Source organism: Rattus rattus, chromosome 6 (assembly GCF_011064425.1).
Source record: "Rattus rattus isolate New Zealand chromosome 6, Rrattus_CSIRO_v1, whole genome shotgun sequence".
Taxonomy (NCBI): domain Eukaryota; kingdom Metazoa; phylum Chordata; class Mammalia; order Rodentia; family Muridae; genus Rattus; species Rattus rattus.
The window spans coordinates 32315171-32339835 of NC_046159.1; the positions used below are offsets into that span (position 1 = coordinate 32315171).

The following is a 24665-nucleotide window of genomic DNA, read 5'->3' on the forward strand; positions in this document are numbered from 1 at the left end:
CAATAGAGCAAAGGTCAGAAACTCCTCAGAACTCCATCAGCACCATATTGGGACCTCTGGGACATACAGCATCATGAAATGCACAACTATTAGGCTGGTGGCCTCTCTGGTGTGAGGTAGCCATTGTTGGACTACTCTGACTGCATCCTATAAACCAATCTATTATGTTCCCTTTTAACACATATTTCTTTTTTTGATTCTGTTGCTCTTAAGCTGCAGTTCTCAGTCTGTGGGTTGTGAACCTTTTGGGAGTAGAATGACCCTTTCACAGGGTTTGTCTAGACCATTAGAAAACACAGATATTTACGTTATGATTCATAGCAGTATCAAAATTATAGTTATGAAGTAGGAATGAAAATAATTTTATAGTTGGGGGTCACTACAACATGAGGAACTATATCAAGTGGTTGCAGCATTAGGGAGGTTGAGAATCACTGTTCTAGAGAACCCTGACTAATACACTCCTCACTATAGTGACCTCTGGTCACACATGACTGGTGATGATCTGAAACTTGCCTACAGTGCATGATGCACTGAACTATAAATGTGATTTAGTTTCAGCCAATTTAAACAGACAAGATTTTAGGCTACATATCTGGATAGCACAACTCTAGGGGAGTAGGACCCTAAAGAGCTTTCTGTATTCTACCTCCAGGAAGCCTCGGGTGGTCCTCTACTTCCTCCCACCCTAGAGTAGGCAGGAAGGCAGGAAGAAGGCCCAAACTCCAAGAAATTCTTGCTTGAAGAATATCTGTCCTCAAGACAATAGCCATTTTAGACATGAGCCTTAACTGATTTATCTGACAGGTCTCACATTCCTGGAATGATCGCTTAGGCAAGAATGTTTCAAACATCCACCTGTGTGCCAGTCACTTGAGGGCACTGCTGAAATGCCGTCTTTGAGAGAGCAGCTTCATGATGGAGCCTGAATGTTAGCACTTCTGACAAACTCCTAGAGATAGCATGGCTGGCTTGAAAACAGTTTGTGTAGTAAGGTGTGAGCAAAAAAACCAGTATGAAAAAGCCAACATTTGCACCATTCCAACTATAGACCATTCTGGAAAAGACAAAACTATGGAAACAGAGAAAATGTCAGGAGGAGGATGGGTGTGAACAGGCAGAATACACGAATGTTAAGGCAGTGATCTTACTTTGTATGGTACTTTAATGTTGAGTACATGTCATTACACATCTGACCAAACCCACAGAATGTTTACAGAATGTCTAGCACACAGGATGTAGGCACCTGCCACTAAGCATGATGACCTGAATTTGATCCCAGGACCCACATGGTGGAAAGAGAGAACTGACTTCCATGGGTAATCCTTTAACTTCCACAAATGTACTATGGTGCATGTATGTGTGCACACAAATGAACAAACAAAAGTTTAAAAGAAATATAAAATCTACGGGCGTCAGTGAATATAAGATATCAAAAATGGCTCTGTAATTTTGAGGAAATGGACCGCCCCAACAATAAGAGAAAGCCTTGGGTATTAGCGAAACTTTAATGAGAATTCTGCAACTTGAGTTTCTTTTAAAAAACACAAAAATATCATAAGGCTGTTTTCATTTTAATCCCAGGTGTGAGGCTATGGGGCCATTCTGATGTTTCTGACTGTGATTTGCCTCGTGCCCTAGCAGAAGCTTGGTTTTGACAGCTGCAGATAGTTTCTGCGATTGTGTGACATGTGGAATTCTGGGAATTTTCTAAAGGGTATATAAATGCTAGGGTCCCAAGAGACAAGGCTGGTGGTTGGTGGTCATTTGGGGAGTTGGTTTTGGTTTATTAGTAGTCATGCTCAAGGAAGAAAGAAGAAAGAAATTAGACTCACAAATTCTCATTCTCATTCTCTCTCTCTCTCTCTCTCTCTCTGTCTGTCTCTCTCTCTGTCTCTCTCTCTCTGTCTCTCTCTCCCGCCCTCCCTCCCTCCCCTCTTTTCTTCTTTCTCCCCTATATAGTGATAGGAGGTGAATCATGGGGTAGGGATAAAGGGTGGGGAAAAGAAGAACCCATAAAGTAGCAAAGACAGGCTATAGGAAACAAAGTCATTCAGACTTTCTGTTTTCTATTTCTGTAAGCTTAAAACACCCCCAAAGTAAAACATATTAATGAAAGACCCTACTCAATTAAAACCCTCTGTTCCAGAAAATATAAATTACATCTATCCACTTGATCCCCTACCCATTCCCATAGTAGCCAGCCCAGTGGCTAGTAGGAATGGACTCTTGGTCTATGAAAACAAAGCCAGGGTCAATACTTCATAAATATGTTCTGGGCAAATAAGCTCAGGAAGGAATCCAGCCAGCAGCCCTCTGGGGTCATTAGACAGAGCTGATGTGCTTCTCTTGGTATAGCGTAGCTTGCCACCTATACTACTGAGCACATGTCACGAGGAACTTTGGGTGTCTCCTGGAAGTGACCCTACTACCTCTTTGCTGTCAAGCCTTGTGAGCTTCAGCCACAGCCACCTATAATGTCACAGCTAGTATGTTATTTATGGCTCTACAGCCCCCCTTCATCCTCAGCACCTAGATGCTTACTTAGCTAAAGCCCCAACAACTCATTGAATATATGGCCCCACTTCTCCCTCCTTCCCTCCTCCCTCTTGTCCTGTCCTTTCTAGACTCCCGAAGAGGCTAATACTAGCTGTCTCACCTAGCCTAACCCTATCCACATGGGCCAGGGGACAAGTAAAAATGGGTCTCTGCCCTCTAGGTTCACACAAGAGGACAGTCTGAAGGTGAGAGAGGGCAAGTTTCTAAGATATAGCCACCCAGGAATGCAAAGAGCAGATTCAAAAGCAGCCAAATCCCTAGCACACGCCGCCTGGCTTCGCTCCGTCTGCCCTGAGCTAGACAGCCTTCTAAAATTACAGATCTCTTCACACCAATCAACTTCTCATGCAGGCGCTTTCCACACCTACCCACAGACCACTGAGGGAAGTCTGTATTCTTTGGCTTGACAGCTACGGTCTCTGGAGAGAGTAACATGACCTTTCTCTCTTTAAAGCCACATTACATGTTACATATAGTTGCTGGTTACCAACTCTCCCCTGCAGTCATGTCCCTCTGGCCACTTCCTGCATGTATACAGGCAGTTATTCTTTTGATCCATGCTTTTTCCAAACTGCCTTCCTTTTCCCCCTCTTCCTTCAGATAGCAAATTAAGGCTCCACCAGATCTCTAGGACAGGCAGCCAGAAAGAATTTTTTAATTCACCTCTGACTGTTGGTGTTCCTTAAGATAAGCTACCATATGGCATCCATCCACTTCTATCTACCCACTCTCCCATCTGTCTGTCCACTATGCATCCATCCATCCATCCATCCACTTACCTATACACCCATCCATCCATCCATCCATTCATCTGTCAATCTGCTCACCCTTCTACTATCTACTTATTCATACATATATCCATCTGTCCACTCAAACACCATCCATTCAACCGCCCATGTACCCACCATCCATATTAATCTGCTTATTCATCTATCTACTCACCTATTCACCTATTCGACCATTCAGCCACCTACCCATTCATCTAACATTCATCCGTGTGACCATGTCTGTCTGTCCATTCATCTATCCATCCATCTGTCCATATGCTACTGCTACATCCATCAGTCCATCCATGCATCTACTCAACTACCCATCATTCATCTTCCCACTTATCCACCACTCATTCATCTGACTTCTCAATTATTGACCACCCATAAAGTTGCCTAACATGCATCATCTGATATCCATCCACTCATTCATTTATTCATCCATCTGTCTGTCCATCTATCCATCTGTTCATCTACCCATCCATCTCATGATGATTAGGATTTTCTCATGTCCTGGCCTCAATCCCAAGTGCCAGGGAACCCACACTGGATGACCCACAAACATTCTCTGTTTATGTAGAGTTGAAATTCTAACTGATGATACTAACCCTAGCCGTGGATGTATTGATGAATAAACATGAGATTATATCAGGCAGCTACCAGCTCCGGGTTTTTATTCAAGTCATGGGTTGAGAAGAGACCTGACGTGGGAGCAGAATGAATATGTGAGAGGGCCAGCTATGGGATGACATAGAGAAAGAACCTTGAATAATGGGTCCCTGGCAGCTGGGGCCAGGCCCATTGTGACCTGGGATTATGGGCCATGTGAGATAGGACCAGGTCCACCTATGGTGATTGAATATATTGGCAAATACTGCCAAATGTCTCCTGGGAGTCAGAATTTGCAACTAAGCAGCACTGCTCTAGATCAAGGAAATATCTATAGTCACCTTCTCCAAGCTGAAAGCCAAGGCTTGAAGGAACCCATAGGGGAACCATAACTTAGAAGCCCATTACCTCCTAACTAGTCCTGTGAGGCCAATCTTTTGGAGTCAGCGTGTGGCTTCCACAGAGCTGGACTGTGAAGATGTGAGGGTGAACCCTCACAGTGTGTTTAGCCCACACAAGGTCCAGCTGTCAAGGGCTGGAATAGGATGCACATGAAGACAAAAGCCAGCACTCTTCAGAGGAGGCTAACAGAATCTAGTGTCTACGCCAATTCTGTAACATAACAGTAGTCAAAAACTACAAGCAACAAATCAAGTAAGAAAACACAGGCTTTACTCTAGGCCAGAGGTTTTGCATTTAGTAGACATCAGTGACCCTAGATATGAGGCAGAGAGCCAGAGATCCAGAATCTCCAGTGAGCTCCTTCAGAGTGCTGCAGGAAGGCAGCAGACACAGTGAGGGAAGGGTGGTAAGCAATAAGAAGCAAGAGCCCCGTTGAAATGCTTGCCCACACTGTTTAGGCTGAACTTGAATCTGCCCAACGGCTACCCTCAAAGTAGGACACCAACAAACCAGAGGCAGCAAAGTCAAAAGAGAACGGGAGAGGGAGGGTTGGAGGGAGGGATGGAGGGAGGGGGAAGACAGACAAAGTTTGAACACTGGGAAGTAAGTGATGGGCAGTTGCTTCAAATTGGAGATGAGGGAGCTGGACGCAGGATGGGGCAGTCAGAAGTGGTGCCTAAATGGTGACAAAATATCTAGGATCCTAGGAAAGAAGCCATGTGGTGGCTTCAGAGTCAAGAAGAACAACTGGGACTGGGAAGCAGGTGGTCAGACACAACGGCTTCAGCATTGTGCCTGCCTTTTGCTCAGCTGAATCACAAGCCTCTGGGCTCAGGGATAGTTGGGTTTTAAGCTTATATCTCCTAAGAGAACTTTGCTTACCCCATAGAGCACAGTGGTTTTTGGTAGTGATTTGGTGGCTAAGTGAACTGGAGAGACAAGACAGTTATGGTGACTGGTAGAGTACCAGATATCAGTAGATGATAACCATCAGTAGTTACGTTTTAGATGGCAGCTAAGTGTGAACTATGTGATTGTCCACATTCCAGCCTCCAGGATCACTATGTTGATGGCTACGCCAGCAGCTCTCTTACTCCCAACACTAATAAAACAGTTAAGAGATAACCTGGGGCCTGAACTCTTTGACAGCATCTCTGTGATGTGCAGAACCTCAAGGAGGAACCCAACAATGCTGACTCCATGAGCTAAGAAAAGGGGAAGACTTTCTGCCTTTGGACAGGAGGTTAGGTAAGATATACACCAGTTCCAATCCTCAGTACTGTCCCGCCATTCTTATTATTGACCTAACCACAGCTCTTGAAAGAGACAGGAGCCTCCCTGAAGACAAGAGTCACGTGTGATGAGATAGCTAGGCTGAAAAGTAAACAATAAACTCACGGTGCTAGAGAAACCACTTAATGCAGAACCAATGTATTCAAAGAAAAATGTAAGGGACTTCAGTTTCAGGGAGTAAGCATGAGATCATATCAGTGACATTTTATCATCATCATCATCACCATCATCATCACCATCACCGTCATCGTCGTCATCATCGTCATCATCATTATTATTAAAATGTATCTGCTATCTCTAAGTCAGTGGAGGCACGGATATTTCAGGTTGTCGTCATCATCATTATTATTAAAATGTATCTGCTATCTCTAAGTCAGTGGAGGCACGGATATTTCAGGTTCAGCCCAGAGGCCATTTTTTATTTTAGGTCTTGGCCTGGAACCAGAGTACGTTGCCACCAGGTGGCAGTAACTTCATGTCATCTTCTTAGTGGTTCAGAAGGCTTTGAACCAGGGTCTGGTCTTCTTAGGTGGTCTGACTTGTTCTCCTCTGGGGTGGGGAGGCAGGGAAGGTCCTGTCCTGAGGTTCAGCATTTGGACACCTCATCCTCAGGTTCTGCTCCCTCTGTAGAGGGGGCAGCACAGGGAAGTGGTGTACCAGGGCTGCCTGGGAAAGCAGACCCGAGAGTTGGATTTGTGACAAACCTTTCTGTTCTCGCCCTGAAAACACACACTCGAAACACAATGACAAGGGAGAGCGAAAGGAATCTGGGGCAGGGACATCGTGATTTCTTGCAAGATCCCCTTGGCTCCCCAAAGACTGAAAAGACAGAAAGTGAAAATCTAACGGGGTGAAAAAGGAGTTGGAGCCCTTCACACTCCAGGGCTGACAGTGAAGACAAACAGAAATTTAGAAAGTTCTGACCATGGAATGCAAAGCACAGGGCGAGCTGTGCTGTATCACACAAGAAACGTGGTTTGTTGGATCCTCGATAAAAAACCTCAGTTCCTACTTCAAAGCCACCTTCCCCTTGGGGTGTGGGGCTCTGAGTTGTCCTACTAAGAGCCAGACACAAGACAACATGGCTCAGGGTCCTACTATGTGCCAGGCCTGGGGCTGGGCAGCAGAAGTAGGTAATACAAGGGGTTTGGCATGTGCGTGCATCTGTGCTTTGGGGCAGCTCTGTATGGAAGACCCTAAAGGGCAGGTGAGAATGGTGATGCCAGAGAGAGAGAGAGAGAGAGAGAGAGAGAGAGAGAGAGAGAGAGAGAGAGAGAGGATGGGAGCCATGCAGCTGCACAGCAGCAGTAGACTGAGTATTCCAAAGTCACTGCTTCTTGAAGAGCATGCTCAGATGTACTGGGAACTTGGGTTGCCATGACACAGGCAGTGAGCCCTCCTGGGATCAACGATCTTCCTTCCAAGAAATATTCACGGATCATTGTACCTCACTCTAGACTGTGCCCGGGGCTGGCAATCCAACAGTGGGTAAGCAGGTACAACCCCTGCCTCACTGAGTCTACACTACAGCGAAGGACTGCAAGTCCTACCCAGAAGCCTTTACGGTATCATCAATGGTGGAAAAGGAGCTTGAGGACTGACAAGAGATATGGGGGTTAGGGAGGACATGATGAGGTCTTAAATTCTGGGGTCCCTCTGGTGACTACAATAGCTGCATGCACACCATTGCCAGTTTTAAAACAATTTCCACAGCCATCTTTTCATCCCCACAAATAAAAGGAACTAGTTCCATTTTACTGATGATGAAACTGAAATGGTCCCAACATTCTAAATAAAGGGCGGAGTAGTGCGACTCCCAGCCCCAGCCTGCATGTGCACTAACTATGCACAGGGGGAGCAGAGGACCTGCTATGGAGAGTCAGGTGGAAGAAGTCCTGAGGTGAGGGTCAGTGAGGGTCAGATGCAGTTGCCTACAGACTTTGGCACTGAGAATGAAGAGACAAGGTGAGTGGCCAGGCTGAGACCCCTCCAAACCAGACAGCCTGGTGAATCCTGCTTCAGTTGAGTCCTAGAGGTTGAGCAAATGTTAGGGTAAGGAGTTAGGGACAGAAGGAAAATTGTCTGTAAAGAAACAGCATGTGTAAAAGTCCTGGACAGAAAGGACACATATGTTTGAGGCCCAGAAAGGAGGCTCTTATCTGGAACAAACAGAGCTAGAAAGCAAAGCAGGGATGGGAAAAACACAGTATAGATGCAGGTCCCAGAAGTCTTGGGGAGTGGGGCAGCAACTGGAATTATTCAAGTAACCATGAGCACCCCAGAAAGGATTTAAGCAAAGAGCTGCCAATCAGATTCACATTTCAAACAGCTGTTTTTTGCACTGGCCAGAGAGCGGCCTGTAGGGGTCAGGTATCATTTCTTTAAACCACTGAGGGGCCAATCCTGTTTTTGTGAGGGGACAGCAGTAGCCTGCATAACACCAGGGGCACAGAGTGGGGAACAGAAAAGGCACATCAGGATCTGGTGATCAGTGAAGCACTGGGTACTCTGCGGCAGAGGTCAGCCAAGGACTGAAAGGTAAATGTGTGAGCTATGCAAGCTGCGTTGCTGAGGTGGGCCAAGTGCAGGTGTGGCCGGAGTCTGAAACTCAGCCTTTAGGATGTTCTCTATGTGTCCAATGATGTAGCAATTTCTTATGACAGGGACACATTGTATCTCTGTGTATAAACGCCTCTGAGCCTGGGGGGGTCTTCAGTGACTCCCAGAGTATGTGGGTGGTTATGGAATCCCCAGTCCAGATGTCCACACAAGGTGTTGCTGTTCAACTCTTTCTTTGCCACACTGAAGCAGAGCTGTAAGCCTTCTCCAGAAACAATGTGAAAACAAGCAGAGGGCTGGAACTGAAGCAGAGGCCATACTTTGCCAGACTATACTCTCACAAAATCTACCTGGGAAACCTACCAGCTGCTTCCAACCTTTTCAGACCACTGATAGAGAAACTGAGACTCAGAAGGAGACCTGGGAAGACAGTGGGAACCTGAGACGGTCAGAAAAAGAGCTGAGTAGATCGAGAGGCCAGAGGTTCAATCTGTGTTTTCAGACTGTGTGTATGTGTGTATTCAACTGTGTGCTTATGTATGTACATGTCCATCTCTGTATAGATGCATGAGCACATGTACATGTTTTTGTGTGTACCTATATGTGCATGTGTGCATCCATGGACTGGCTGGTTTTGTGTGTCAAATTGACACAAGCTGGAGTTATCACAGAGAAAGGAGCTTCCCTTGAGGAAATGCCTCCATGAGATCCAGCTGCAAGGTATTTTCTCAATTAGTGATCAAGGGGGAGAGGGCCCAGCCCATTGTGAGTGGTGCCATCCTTGGGCTTGTGGTTCTGGTTCTATAAGAAAGCAAGCGGAGCAAGTCAGAGGAAGCGAACCAGTAAGCAGACCCCCTCCATAGCCTCTGCATCAGCTTCTGCTCTGTGTGAATTCCTGTCCTGACTTCCTTTGGTGATGAACAGCAATGTGGAAGTGTAAGCTGAATAAACCTGTTCCTCCCCAACTTGCTTCTTGGTCGTGGTGTTTTGTGCAGGAATAGAAACCCTGACTAAGACAACAAGTGTATTTGTTTCCTCTGTGTGCATGTGTGTGTGCTTGTGTGTCTGTGTGATCACAGGTGTGCTCGTGAGCATTTTTATCTGTGTGCATGCATGTTCATCTGTGTTTTTCTCCCTCTCTGTGTCTGTATCTCTCTCTCTCTCTCTCTCTCTCTCTCTCTCTCTCTCTGTGTGTGTGTGTGTGTGTGTGTGTGTGTGTGTGTATGTCTGGCTCTGCATGTGTATCTGCATGTGTCTGTGTGTGAGTGTAGGGCTCTGAGGACGTGGCACTTGGATGCCTCCAACCTTCTCCAGGAGTCAGATTCATCCCTGAAGCTCCTTATCTACTTCAGTGTCCTTCAGCCACCCCAGACCCACTGAAAGTGAGCCCTGAGGCCTGCACCTTCAACAGCTCCAGGCACCCTGATGACTGTCAAGGTCTAGATGTCATGGGGAATGATTGTGGTCTCTTTGCCGACCTTAAGGCCAGGGAGGAAGAAGGCAGTGACCAGAGGAGACAGGCAGGAGCCTGCTTTGTATGGATATAGGACCTGTAGACCTCACAAGGGAAGACAGAGCAGCAATGGGAAGTATGTACCCCAAACTGCTGGGTTAGCAGAGCCGCTGCTGTCACAGCTGTCATTGGCCAGGCCAACAGCACACAGGAGCCAATTGCTTTCTTCCTGAGGACATTTCCTGTGATTTGGAATGTGACTCAGTTGCCAGTAGCATTCAGAGACATAGCAAACTGGCAAAGATGAGCACGTGTCCCAGTCCACTGGCCTCATCACTTACTGTCACAGACACCTCTGAGTTTTGGTAAATAACCTGTGCTCTGCAAATCTCTCCATCCACACTGCCCAGACAGAGGGAGCCAGAAGCTACAGGCTTAAAATCACTCAGAAGCACCAAATTCTGACTGGAAGTGAAACACCGATTCCATGTGATTCATGTGTGTTTGTTTCTATATAAAACGGGCATTTCCTGGTGGACGAAACTGACTCTGAGCAAGTAGCTTCCTGCTGGCATTCCCGTGAACATGGGCACACCCTAGGTATACTCCAGTGAGGTCTAGGCTAGTGTCTGGGAAACTCTCTGAAGGCTTCAGGCAGGTGGTGCAGGTTGAGGGCTTGGCTGATGAGGGGACTCTGTTTAATACACTCCTGGGCTCTTCGCCATGAGCAGTGAGAGGGGCTCGGGCATAAACACTTGCCACTCATGACTAGAATAATCCAGGCCTGACTAAAGGTGAGCCGATTTCTCCAATTCTTTATGTGGAGGTGGGGTCGAGGGCAGGTTCGGGGGTGAACTATTCTACCAAGAAAGCCAGTCATAGAAAATATCCCCTTTCTCCCCAAGACACTCCTGACAGGTCTGCAACACCAGGCAGGGGAAAATAGGGAAAAGATTCAATCAATTCCTAAATGAAGTTTAACATGTCCTTTACTTGTGACTGTGAGTGTGGCAACAAGGAAAGCCTAGGTATGATGGTGGAATGGCTAACTTGAATATCTATAGTGAGGGCTGGATAGCTCAGTGGTGAAAAGCACACATTGCTCTTTCAGAGGACTGGAATCCAGTTCGCAGCACCGGCATCAGGATGCATACAATCACCTGTTAACTCCAGCTCCAGGTGATCTGACGCCTGTGCCCTCCTCCCACGCCCACATATGCGCGGCATACACACATGCACACATGATCAAAATTAGTCAATTAATTAAAATTAAAAGCAAATAAATAAATACAATATCTATGATGAGTGTTGCCTTGAAATCATGATACTGGATGATCACATGATCCCACCAAAAAAACCCAAAACATCCCTGATCCCAAAACCCAGAATCCGAAATTTCCAGAATGTCAACATAATACAAGTAGAAAAGCTCGTGGCAAGAGACTTTGTTTCACAGACAACACAATTAAAAATGCATATAGAAGATATGCATGAAACAAATAAATCTCATGCTTACAACCGGGTACCACCTCCAAGACGCTCATCAGATATAAGAAATATTCCAAAACTCAGAAAAATCCCAAACCTGATAAGTTTGATTCCAGGCGTTGCAGGTGGGATCATATGTTGAAGGCACACACCAAGATTCCATGTTACCAGGTCACAAAGTTAAATGTTTCAATACACTTGCTTTCCTATGTGTTTAATGGATGCATTAATAATTTTCATCCTGAGGAGGCCACCGGCTTCCACCTACTTACCTGGTGGATGAGTGGATCAGCCTCAGTGGCTGGTGGGTGACATTGTGCTGCAGCCCTTACCTGTGGATCAGAGAGCCGGGAGAGGTCAGGGTACAGATAGAACTTGATGCCTTCCGAGGCGCCTGGCAACGTGACCCCTCGGATCAGGAGGATCAGCAGCATGATGTAGGGGAAGGTTGCAGTGACATACACGACCTGCGTGGGAGAAGAGAGACAAGAGGTAGGCGGGGGTGGTAGTAGTGGTCTTATCTCACTCGGCACAGCTCCCTCTGCACGATGCATGCCATCCTTTATGGAGGCTGCCCTGAAGTCAATAGACCATGCTCTCCGTATCCATCTGCACAGCCCAGTCTCAGAAAGACAACTGGCCCTGAGCATCCTCAGGGTCTTGTTTCCATAGCTGCCAGGAGCCATGGATGCTCATGCCTCTCACATCACTCGCAGTGTTTGCAGAGCGCTCCATAGTTCTCTGTGTCATCACTCGACAGCTGACAACATCCGATACAATGCGAGCGCCATGCAGTTGGCACCCTGCATTATCTGGCGAGCAATTACAAGGAAGGAAGCCTACAATCCAGTTCCCATGCAAACATTCATTCATTATTTCTATCTGGGTTTCACCGAATTCACAGATGTGGCTCCTGTGGGACTATACTGACAGGAAGTACCTAAACTAATGTCACGGAGGCAAAGAGTAGCATGACCGCGCCTCCCTGGTCATCTTTGCCATGTTGGGTGTGACAGCCCCGTCAATCAAGCGGAACGTGTGCAGGAGATGGATCTTCCAAGGTTGTATATGGTCAGCAACAATGTGTCCTACGTTTAAACCTTGTGAGGGGAGGGAAAACCTGTTTGTCTCCCTCTGCCCACTCCTCAGGGGAGCGTGTACAGAGGGCATATGAGGAGCTTGACAGCAGTGGATTTCAAACTCACAGAAAGACATTGAAATCACAACCCTGTACTTGGAGCTCTGGGAAAGAAGTTTCTCGAAACAGTTCCAGGTGGGTCACTTGCTAATGTTGTCTATCTGACTCCACTCATTTTAAAATATATTTATTTACTGTATGGTGTGTATGTGTGTGTGTGTGTGTGTGTGTGTGTGTGTGTGTGTGTGTGTGTGCATGACATGGCATGTGTATGTAGGTTGGAGAAAACGTTCAGGAGTCCTTTCACCATGTGGCCCCCAGGGATCGAACTCAGGTTGTCAGGCTTGGCAGCAAGCGCCTTTCCTAGCTGAGCCATCCTGCCGACCCTCTATTTCATCTCTTTTTAAACCTGGCTGGGACTCTTTTAAGTCCATTTCACAATTCATTAATGGCCTAAGACTTGCAAGTTTGAAAAGAACTGTTCTTCATAAAAATCTTTTCTTTTTATAACCTAAAATAGGCTGGGACATAGGGGTAGGAAAGGAGATGGGAGGTAGAGGCCGAGAGTGGAAGAGGAAGCTAAGAGGGCAGGAAAGATCCCACACTGGTTTGGAACTCTCTGGGTCTGGTCTGCTAGGAGGTAAATGGTTCAACCCAGAGAAGCTGAGAGAGGCTGAGTCAGTAGAGAGACCATGCACTCAAGGACACATAACCTTCCTGGAGCCCTCTCCTGAACACTGCTCACACAGAGCTGGCCAACCATCCAACCTCTGGACCCCAGCCCTGGGTCCCCACATAGGTGCTAGCCCTCCTCCACTGGAGGACCCTGCAGGACTCAGAGTCCTGCCACATTTAGCCTTTTCTCCTTTGTCATTTTCTATTCTCTAATCACTTGCACTGTCCCTTTTTGGGACCTCCCACTCCTGTTTAGAAAGGGAGCTTGTCACCATTCAAGGGCCAGGGACGTTCTTAGATTCCAGTTTAGCTCTGCATAGCCCTCAGTGCATACGGATACAGGACTCAGGTTTGCTGATGGCTGGGACTCAGACACAACAGGATGACATGTGCTCTGAGCAAGCTGCCTCTGCTACTGCCCCTCACTACTGTACAAGCTGGGCCTGCTTTGGCCAGCGCTCTACTCCTTCACATCAGTCCTTCATTCACATCCATACTTCATTACATATGCACTCACAACACTGAAGACATTCCTGTGCAGTACTGAGCTATGCCAGGGTAAGAAAAACTCATCCAATGGGCCTTTCTGCTCTAAGAAGCTTCCAACTGGTTGGAGAGAAAGACATAGAGTCAGATAATATATTCAGTGGTGGACACAGAAAGGGAACAGCCCATGACAAGAGCAGTCAGGGTAGATTTCTCCAAAAGGGTGACCCAGACATTGGATCCTAAAGGAGCAAGAGCTCAGGGCATGAAACTGGGGATGGAGGGAAGAGGGAAATGGAATTTCTATTGCATGCCAGGCATGCATGGCACACACACACATACATACATACATACATACATACATACATACATACATATATATACATATATATATGGTGGCTCACAACCATATATATATATATACATATATATATAAATGCAGGTACACACACATGCATATATATATATATGCACATACCTGCACACATGTATATACACATATACACACAAACTCATGCCTGCACAAAGACATGCACTGTACATGCAGAGACATTGGATGCGCGCGCACACACACACACACACACACACACACACACACACACACACAATGGCAGTACCGACTTTGCTCATCCTACATGTCCCCAACTGGGTGCAGAGCATGCTCTGGGCAGGAAGAGTTATCATCTTTTATATATAAAAAAGGAGAGATAGCTCAGTAGCTTGTACAAAGTCACCCAGCTAACGAATCATGGCCAACTATGGATTCACAGCCAGGTCGGCTTACTTCCAAGGTCTCCTATTTGAACATCCCAATATTCCACTCATGAGATCATCACAACATTTGTGAAAATACATTATTATTTCTCTCACTTGAGAGAAGCCCAGTCTTTTATTAGCATAAAACGCAGGTTTAAACACAGTCCTCGAACAAGAGGACACAAGGATCAGCAGAGATGGTGACAATGCATCATCCAGACACACCTGGAAGGTCGAATCACCTTCTGTGGGTGCTATCTGTGCTCTTCAATGATAGCTCACTTAGCCCCCAGTCTACCAATGCCTGCATTTAAGCTGGCAAGTGGGCCATGGTCTCCCTGGCACGTCGTATGACCAGTGCATTCTCATACTGTCATATACAATGCCACGAAGTGTAATTCAAGGAAAAGGGTGTGCAATTCAGACACACAGTTGGAGTAGGCAGTCAATATTAACAATAAGAAAAAAGTCAGTCATGGCTGTAGCTGGCCATTGGCCAACAGGCTGACTGCTGTAAAACTCTCCTCTTCCACATAACTTCATAGACCTTGTCTATGACAGATATCCAGCATTGCACACATATTCTGTAAGGAATGTTTCTTAGGGCTGGAGTGATGGCTCAGGAGTTAAGAGCACTTTCATTTGCTGCTCTTCCAGATGACCCAAGCAGAGCGTCCATCTTCTGCACTGCTCACAACATTTTTATTTTTCAAGCTCCTCCAGAACATCCCACTGTGGTCTCAACACTCAATGGCCTTTCTAGCCCAAAGTTCCAAAATCCTTCTACAATCCTCCCCCAAACTTGTCAGAAATACCCCGTTCCTGGTACCAATTTATGTTAGTCAGGGTTTATAGTACTGCCATGAAACACCATAACCAAAAAGCAAGCTGGGGAGTAAAGGGTTTATTCAGTTTATACGTCCACATTGCTGTTCATCACCAAAGGAAGTCAGGAAGTCAGAACAAGCACTCAAGCAGGGCAGGAACCTGGAGGCAGGAGCTGATGCAGAGGTCACGGGAGGGGTGCTGCTTACTGGCTGGTTCCCAGTTCTCATATTAGGTGACTCACAACCGTATATGACTCTAGTTCCTATGGGTCTGACACCTGTGTCCTCTGAGGGCACCTGTACTCATGTGCATGTACCCACACGCATGTGGATGTGTACACATACCGAACCCCCCACATCTATATATAATTTTAAAACAAGAAATTTTTAAATATTTTAAAATATTGATTTATTCATTTATTTGGTGTGTGTGTGTGTGTGTGTGTGTGTGTGTGTGTGTGTGTAGATATGAGTATGGGTGTATGTAGGGATATGGAGGGGTGTAAGTCAAAGGACGTTCTACAGGAGTTAGTTTTCTCACATGGGTCCCTGGGATTGAACTCAGATTGCAAGGTTGGCAGCAAACACCCTTACCCTCAGAGCCATCTCACTGGCCTCTGTAGATACACACTTGACTCTTTCGAATACTGTTAAGTCAGCTCAAATCTACAAGTCAGGAGGAGGGTAACAACGTAGGTGCTCTCAGCTAGGGTAACAACTAAACAACCATGCCAATCAGTGCAGTAGGCAGGAGCTGCCAGGTCCCAGATTTCTTTCTCCAGCTTAGTGGTCATGAGCCCTTGTTCACACAGCGGAAAGATGAGAATGCTAAGAACAAGGACAACTCACATTCACAGGAAGTCATCCTCAGCCTGCAGGACCACGATGAGGCTGAATTTGCCAGTTTCCCTATGTTGTCTTTACTGAGTGGATAGGGTTTCTAAAGGGGTACCCTTTAGAGAATCATTTAAGACCTGACCAAGTGTATCCTCTGGGCCCAGGCAGTGTGGATGGCAGACAGAGACTCATCCTAGTGGTGGTGTGCTCCATTAAATGGCTGCTGGTTCTCAGTGATGACTCTGAGGCCACAGAATGAGCTCCCAGAGAACGCTATGCTCCTGCATTACGTTCGAACAGCCAAGCCCCCTAACCATTGTCCCTACTTTCATTTTTACACTTTTAACAAAACCATAAAAGATAGGTAATATGCAAATGATTTGCCCACAGACCATAGTGTGGGCATGTTTACTACTAGAATGAAACCCCTGACTGGCATGTGTTACCCAAGATTCGCTCCTAAGCTAAAGTGTGAGAGCATCAATAAGGATATAAAGGGTGCAGGGGGGTGAGTGACATCAAAGTCGAAAATGTAACATCTCCCCAGATCCCTTCTCATGTGTTTCTATTTTTGGCTAGTCTGGGTATTTGTGTTATCTTTGATTCTTCCCCTCACTCCCAGCCCTAGCAGCTGGTGACTGTTACCGTATAGACTGTCAAGAGATTGCCCACAAATGACATGTGCCAGCACCCACTTCTCTTGTGCACTTGTCAGACTCTACTAATCAATCACAGCATTCCTTGCAGCTGAGCCTGCCAGCAGCCTCAAAGCCCTTCATGCATTATTCTAACTGTCACCCCTGACCTACTCCACATATCACATGTGCATTTCCTGTTTCCTGCAGGTTAATGGATGTGTAAGATCCAGGTCTGGTCCTTAAGGAAAACAGTGTGCATGTGTGTTTGGGTCCCCTGGAGTCCTGATACTGCACGGCAGGGTCAAACAGGTGAAGAAGGCTGCTGAGCCAAGTGCCTCCCAGGTCACTGAGATGGATCCGTAAAAATGATTTGGAGCCAGGCATCCCTGGGTAAATGGGAATGGCAGAGGCCAAGGAAGTGGGATGGACACAGAATATGCCTACTGAACATCAGGACGCTTCCAAGTGGTCACTGGGGTGATGGAGGGTTGGCCTCGTTCCTCAGCTGTCCCCACATGCCATCACACTCAATTCCCACTGTTTGGCTCACTCACTGTGTTCTGCACTCACAGCAAGGGTCCCTCGCTCCCTTCCCTTCTGGGTCACTGTGACAATCCTGTGCTATCCACACTGCCGCCCAGGTTCAGAAACAAAGCTCTGACTCATCTCTGTCCTGTGAGCCGTAGCCAGCAGCCCATGCTCAAGGTGGGGTGGAGTGAAATGGTTGAGCCTTGGTGGCGAGTGCTAGCATCCAATCCCGCTTCTTGCTGTGTGACTTGGCAGGTCTCCACCCATCCCCACCGCCAGTTCCTCACTGCTAGGGAGCATGCCAGGCTCCTCCAAGTCCCCTTGCCTTTTCCCAGCCTTCTTTTGTCCACAGAGTCCATGGCCAGCTCAAGGCCACCCACGGTGTTCACTCTCTATGTGTCTGAGTCTCCACACAGCTGGCTGAGCTTCCTCCAGGTCACATGTTCTGCCCTCCACCAAGATGTCCTTGTCCCATCTCACAGCTCTAGAAGCAGAGACTCACAGTGGCTGACTTGAAATATCTCCTGCTCACCTCAGCAATGCCCTTCTACCCCACACAAACATAACTGCCAGCCCTGATGTGGCTGTAAGGAATGCCACGTCCTGACTCAAAGCCTGTCACCCACCACTTGAGCTATCCAAGCCCTCTCCCTAGCACCAAATACTATGGTTGCCTTGCCTTAAAGTCTCATTCATGATGTCTAAAATGGAGGGATGGACTTCGACGTTTTACACTTCTAATGCTGCACTCACTGGTCCCAGAGCACAGAGGGCTCTGGTTGAGATGGGTACAGTCACTATTTGTTGGGTGGGAGAAACACAAACTTAGGGTAGAATGCCAGTCATTTAGAATATGGTTTTGCACCAGGTCCATGTGAAACATGGGAGCCTTATGAACTTAGGTTTGGTGAGTATTGGATTTTAGGAGGTGTATCTGTAGGGAAGGTCATCACAAGGTATATCCTTGTAACAGATCACACACACACACACACACACACACACACACACTGGGAGTCAAGGATCTCTTGATGAAGGTCCTCCCTGATGAGGAGCAGGGTCCCTTTGAAGTCATCTGGGGACCCAGAATATGTCTGGACAAGGGAGGAGTTGTTTGCAATGCTTGTGACTGTGCTGAATGATGGGTGACTGAGACAGGCACAGTAAGTCCTTTGACAAGGTAGCACCCAGCCAGCCTGTTCCTTGATGTTGCCAACAGGGGCTCAAACACAGGGAGGTGGGTGTGGAGGAGGGAGGGTCCCATTCATCAGCCTCCTTAGGCTCAGGCTGTGAGGCCTCCCTGCTCGGAGCACACCCCTGGGTTAATGAAGAGTTTCACTATTGTTGAACCCCCTTGCATCAGGTCACCTCCTTCTGCACAGAAAGGTCGCATAGTTGTGGTAAGTACACTGTATCCTGTCTTAATTGACTCTAATTGCTCATTTGCATCCCAATACTGGAATCCTAGGGTGCTTTTCCACCTACTTCCAAGACACTATTTCATAGCAGGAAGACTGTCTGGTCACTTGGAATGCCACAGAGTTTGCAGAAGGGCCTCCCCTCCCTAAGTTTTCAGGACAATGAGGCAAGTTATAAAGTGGAGTGTTGTTCAAAAAGCTTTTGGAAAGTGAATTGATGTGGGGACAAGGGCCTAGGTCCCCAGGGTCAGCAGATCCAGAATGCTGTGTGGACTGCTCAGGCAGATTCCTTCCTCACTGGGGGAGAAGGTATGATACAGTGAAGACGGGGACAGACGGGCTAATTTAAGCCCATCCACGCTGTATTCCACAAATGGACTCACTTATGTGAGCTAATCTTTGCTATTTACCCAAATCTTCTTAAAGGCAGTATGCCTCTTATGTTACCAAACATGACGAGGAAACTGTGAGCTTCTGCCAGAGAGCAAACCATCTCTAAGACCAATGGGTTGGCAACCGCAGAATTAAATGTGATGAACTAAGATGAGAATAATTCCGGCGCAAGGCTGGATGTCCTTGGGGATGCTCTGTCTGTGTCTACAGAAAGAGAAGCAAGTTTGAGAGGGATTAACCATCTTATCCCCGGACTCTGCCAAGGAAGCAACCATCCACAATATAGCAATACTCTCAGCTGCCTTCCATGCAGAAAAGCTCATTCTAGGGTTTGCTCCCAGAGGAATTTCTTCTATAGTTGTAGTGAAAGACCAGACGGATGCTATGTGAGGTGCTCCCTGTGGTCTTGGTCAAGTGCTAGCCTTCCCAGAGGCAGGACCCCCATGGCGCTCTCCAGGGTCCTGACACTGATTTGGGTTGCACTAACTGCCCAGAGCCTTGGACCATGCTTCCATTAGCTAAGCACCTGGGTGGCAGAGATGGCTGACAGGGTTACCTCTAGCCTGCCTTCAACACCACTTATGTGGGTTTCCCTTTATACATTGCAGACTGAAACCTTCAAGATGGCTTGTCCCGGAGCACAGCTCCAAGCACTCAGAAGTTTGTCCTCTCTGTGCTGCAGCTTCTGTTCTTATCCAGGAGCCTCTGCCATGACTAGATTTTGACACGAAGTCATCATTACCCACTACCCCCAGCCATGGCAAGCCCATGAAATCCCCTGTGCCCATTTCTCTTCCCAGCTGGTCATTCCAGCACAGCCACCTGCCCCCTGGGTTAGAAAGCATAGCACTAGACATCCAGACATTACACAAGCATTCTTTTGACTAATAACAGACTGTTGTTACTCTCCCTAACCCAGATTTCTAAGGACTGCTCCCAGATTTCCCAGGGAAGACTATCCTAACCTTCACCAAACAGTCAGACTTACCCTCCACTAAGGACTTGTTGGACGTGGAGAAGATGAAAATCCAAAACATGGAAGTTCCCATGGACACAATTAGCTTCCCAAAATTTTTTATTACTCTTAGAGATGTTTTCCAAGAATATTCTAACAAAACTTGTGTATGTTGGGGGGAAACATACTTCTAAGTAACTAAATCTAAATTGGGTAGTGCCATGTTTTCACAGACAGCAAGGGTATCTCCCAACAGAGCTATTTTAACAAGACAGTGCTGTTTGCTTATGTAGATGAAAAGATAAGCAGCAATTGACTAATAACAGCATAGACTACCTGATTGTCACCAAATGCTGTGTCACTATAAGATGCATGTGTCACACTGGCATCCCTAAACAGGTTTAAGGAGGAGGAGAGGAAGATGCTGTGAGACAGCATCAGAGCAGGCTGAATGGGGTGAGCAGAACTTGGAACTCACTGGAAGACCATGAGGAAGCCCCAGTATCTACTCCCTCTTTTGCACTAAGTAAACCCGTTTAGAGTGTGCATGCATGTATGTGCAAGGTCACTGACAGCTGTCTTCCTCAATCACTCTCCAGTTTACTTTTTCAGACAGGGTCACTCACTATGGAGGTTTGTTATTTGGCCTCACACACCCTTTGTTCGCCTTCCTGGTGCAGGGTTTGCAGCATACAATGCCACGCCAAGACTTTTGTGTGGCTTCTGGGATCCAAACTCCTTACTGACTTACTCCCCAGTCCACGTGGAGAGGTTTAATGAGAGAAGAAGAGTAGAAGAGGAGAGGAGTAAAGGCCGGCCATGAGCACATGGAGAGAAGTGGGGGAGAGGAATGGGGAGAGAAGGGACAGAGGGGAAGGGGGGAAGAGCAAGAGAGCAAAGAGTAAAGCAAAGAGCCAAGACTCCTCATTCTTAACAGAACTTACGGCTGCCTAATCCCAACCTCCCTCACAGCTAGGTGGCCCTGTGAAGATAGCTGGCCAATAAGACACAAACTAAGGCACTATGTACTTCTTCCAGATCATGCAGGTAAAAGGAAGGGCTAGATCTTTCCCTTCCATCTTGCCTTTGCATAAGCTTAAATGAAGACAAGATCTTTTAGGTTATGAAACTGTGGGCAGTACCCTAAGATAGCCAGGAGTGAGAACAGGGGCTGAGCGCCCGAGTCTGATCCATCAGGTGAGAGGAAGGGAACGAGACTTAGTAGAACAGAGAATCTAGATGCCTAGCCACCAGCTGCCTCTCTGACCTTGTGTAGGCACCACTGTCCCCACTGTGGGTCTGGTCTGAGTCTTTTGTTGTTAAGTGAAGGTACTGGCTAAGAAGACCCATATCTCCCTTCATGGACAGCGATGCTGAGGATGACCTGAAGACCCCAGAATCAGGCCATTAAGGTTCACCATCTGCTACTTCTGGAACCAACCAGGAATGTCAACAAATAGGAGAGGCTCAGCTACGAAATGAAAGCTTCAAGCTTCCATGCCAGGGTCCAAGAGCAGTGTTGGTGAGGACCTGCACATTCAATACATTACCACATACAAGGTGTGTGTAAGTTCCCCGAGTCTTCCCGGTTTGTGAAGAGAAGCCAATTCCCACACAGATGATAAAGGTGGGTCAGAGGTCACCATCATCCAGTCACGAGAAAGGCTGGAGTGGCCTCTCATCCTAGCAAATGGGTAGTCTTTGCAGGTGGGGAACAAGGTAGCAGGGGTTCTAGACTTCAGACAGAAGCTGCACCAATCTCATCTCAGCTGCAAGGGGGTCAGAGCAGTGATTCTGGAAAATATTTAGGAAACCACCTCACTAATGAATGTGGTACTGACTGGGGACATGGAGGCACTGGAAAGCTAATGTTAAGAGTGACTCATTCACTGACTGGGGAAACCTGAGAGCAAAGGGTCAGGAGAGAAGATGACCCACAGCATAAACACACATGCATAGCCATCACTCCCAGACGCCTAAAGAAAGTATGCATAACAGCCGATTAATAACAGTAGCAAAACTACAGTTATAAGTAGCAACAAAAATAATTTTATGGTTGAGGGTCATCACAAGATGAGGAACTGTACTAAAAGGTCACAACGTTAGGGAGGTTGAAGGCCACTTATAAACAAACTATGACCATGTCCCAAAGGAAACATACTTTTGCAATCAGGAAAGTAAAGAATGCCTGATCAGATCCCCATCGCTCCAAAGCCTGCACCCTGACCATTACATGGACCAGTGGTGAGTCTTTTCCTCTGTAATCCAACTAGGATAATTTCACACCATTGTTTCTTGCTCTCCCCTGCCAGGGGCCTTTGCTTCTGCCCTACTCTTTCTTGCTTCCTCTTTAATCATGGCTGCCTTCACCCAGGCTGTAAGAACCACTCTTACATGGCAGGTAACACTCTACAGCACAGTAACACCACACAGACACAAGTCCAGTCTCCAGCATTTCTTTGTGCACCCAATAGACTTCTGCCAGCTAATGTCTTTCTGGGTTTTGATTCGCTTTCGTTTACACCGAAGACAGTAACACCACTCATTAGATGTGTCTTTGAACCTCAGGTTCTTGCAATGACAGTGCCCACCTCTATGCTAACTCTGGGAGATAACCAAGCCAAGGTCCACACAGTGTCAGTCCTACATCTTGGCCCATCAGCCTTTAGTAAATGGCAACCTTCTCCCTTTAATTCTGCCTCATCTTACCTCATAATGCAGCTAGTCAATGTAGGAGTCACCTTCCCACCTCCGTGATGTAATACCCAAGACAGACAGCTTAAGAGGTGGGAAGCTTTATTTTGACTCCTGGGTTTGGAAGTTTTGACCTGTGGTAGCTTGGTTTGGTTATTTTAGGTCAGTAGAGACATCATGGTGGGGATATGAGTTAGAGGAGATCCATTTACATCATCATCATGGTCAGAGAAGAGAAAAAGGAAATGGGAAGGCTAGGGGAGAGGAGGAAAGAGAAAAAAGAGGAGAAAGGGAGAAGAGTGGGAAGATGAAGTTTGATACAGAGAGAGGAGGAGGAGTCTAGATCCCAGCATCATATTCAAAAAACACGCCTCCAGTGACCTAACTTCCCTCTACTAGGACCCACCTACCAAAGGCTGGACCATATCCCTACATTGCCATGACTGATAACTTGGCCTTTAACACACAGGCCTTAGGGCTATATAAGATTTAAACTGAAGCAGCTGCTAACACAGGTAGACGGGCCTTTACTCAAAGCTGCTCAAGGCTAAGGGCTGTAAGCTTCTTCATGGGCTATGAAGCTTTTCTTATCAAGCCCTTTACATCTGTAAATACTAGGCTAATACGAAATTCAGATCTTGACAGGTGAACATTGCACATGTCTACATCAGGCCTGAATGTGGGACTGAGGCTGCGGCTGCTCAGTTCATCTACTTGAGATCTTTCTACTGAATCCATCTATAGACAGTCAGGTTTGCTGAGCACACTGTGGCCAGGCCCTGTGCTTGGTTCTGAGAGGAGGTTGAAGCTGATGAATGAATAGGTCCCCATCCTTGAGCTACTCTACAAGAAACACTGTACAGTGGGAGGGTGGCTCAGGGTTCCTGGGGATGGGCTCTGAGGGGCACAGCAAGCCCCTGTAGCTCCAATCCTGATCTAGAATCCACTGTGAGAGCAAATCCCTGCAAGGCAGAGTGTGTCAGCCTGGGACAAAATCACCTCCAGGGACAGAAGTGAGCCTTACATGCTGGGGGACATGGTCCTAAAGCAGCAGGCATTTTTGCACGGTCATTAGGAGGGCTGAATCCAATTGAAATCCTTGTCCACAGGGTATCAAAAGATGACCAGATTCGGGAGGCAGGGTTTAAGCCTATTTCACGGTGAATTAAGATTAGCTAGGGAGTCAATGCTATTGATTTTACATCTCCACCATAAAGGCAACAGAAATGGAAACAATCTCAAAACAAGCCCAGCCCGCGTGACATAAATATTCCATACTGTGCCCATCCAAGCTTACTCTGGTATTAAGAGCTATTGCTTACTGCCTGAAAAATAGGCTCTGTACCTCAACAAATAATGATTTAAGCCCTGTCCATCTTCTTGGACTAGAGGACTTCTGTCACCATAGCAACCAAGGGCACCAAGAAAGCAATCATACCCTGGAGTGAATTCACATGTCTCTGTGTGTGCATGTGTGTGTGCCTGTTTGTGAGTGTGCATGACAGAGTGTTGTGTGTGTGTGTGCGTTTGCATTTGCATGTGCATGTGCATGTGCGTGCCTGCATGAGTGTGTCTGTGTGTGTGTGCACGCATGCAGGGGGGTGCTAGATAGGAAGCATCACCCCGTGTGTCCTGGCTCTCTTGAGGACACTTGTAAAGATGGAGATGTGGAGAACAGCAAAGGCTCAGGCAGGGACCATAGCTATTGCCAGGATCCTGAAAATAGACCTCATCTCAGACAAACCAGATCCATGGCAGAGAATCTGGCTCCCATCCCTCTCTTGCCTCAGTTGCTCTTCTGTTGCCCCGGTTACTCAGTCATCATCTCAGAAGACACCAAGCTCCTTATTCTGTTCTGATGGACTTAAAACTTTCCTCCATTAAACTTATTTCTCCCCCTCCCGTTTGAAAGGCCCCTTGCCCCAGTTTCTTCTGTAATATGTTCCCTTAATCAACTAAACAATCAGTAGATCAATCAACCAACTCTGATGAGCGATGTCGTTATGAGGTACTTAGAATCTGGCCTGGGGAGGTGGCTCAGTCAGTAAAGTGCTTCATTGCAAACGTGAGGACCCGAGCTTGATCCCTGGAACCCACGAGGTGGGCAGAGTGGTTGTCCTTGTAATCTAAGAACTGGGAAGGTGGAGGCAAGGAGAACACTGAGGTTTGCTGAGCTGCCTAATGACCTCAAAA

The 24665-nt window shown here is 47.0% G+C and overlaps 1 protein-coding gene across 1 annotated transcript in view; it reads right to left on the reverse strand.

Annotated features, from left to right (window-relative positions):
* The window catches only part of Slc6a11 (solute carrier family 6 member 11), a 118516-nt gene that overhangs the window by 45782 nt on the left and 48069 nt on the right, over positions 1–24665 (reverse strand). Inside the window, exon 6 of the mRNA XM_032905897.1 lies at positions 11463–11597. Within this exon, the coding sequence (XP_032761788.1) occupies positions 11463–11597 (135 nt within the window). The remainder of the gene's footprint in view (positions 1–11462; positions 11598–24665) is intronic.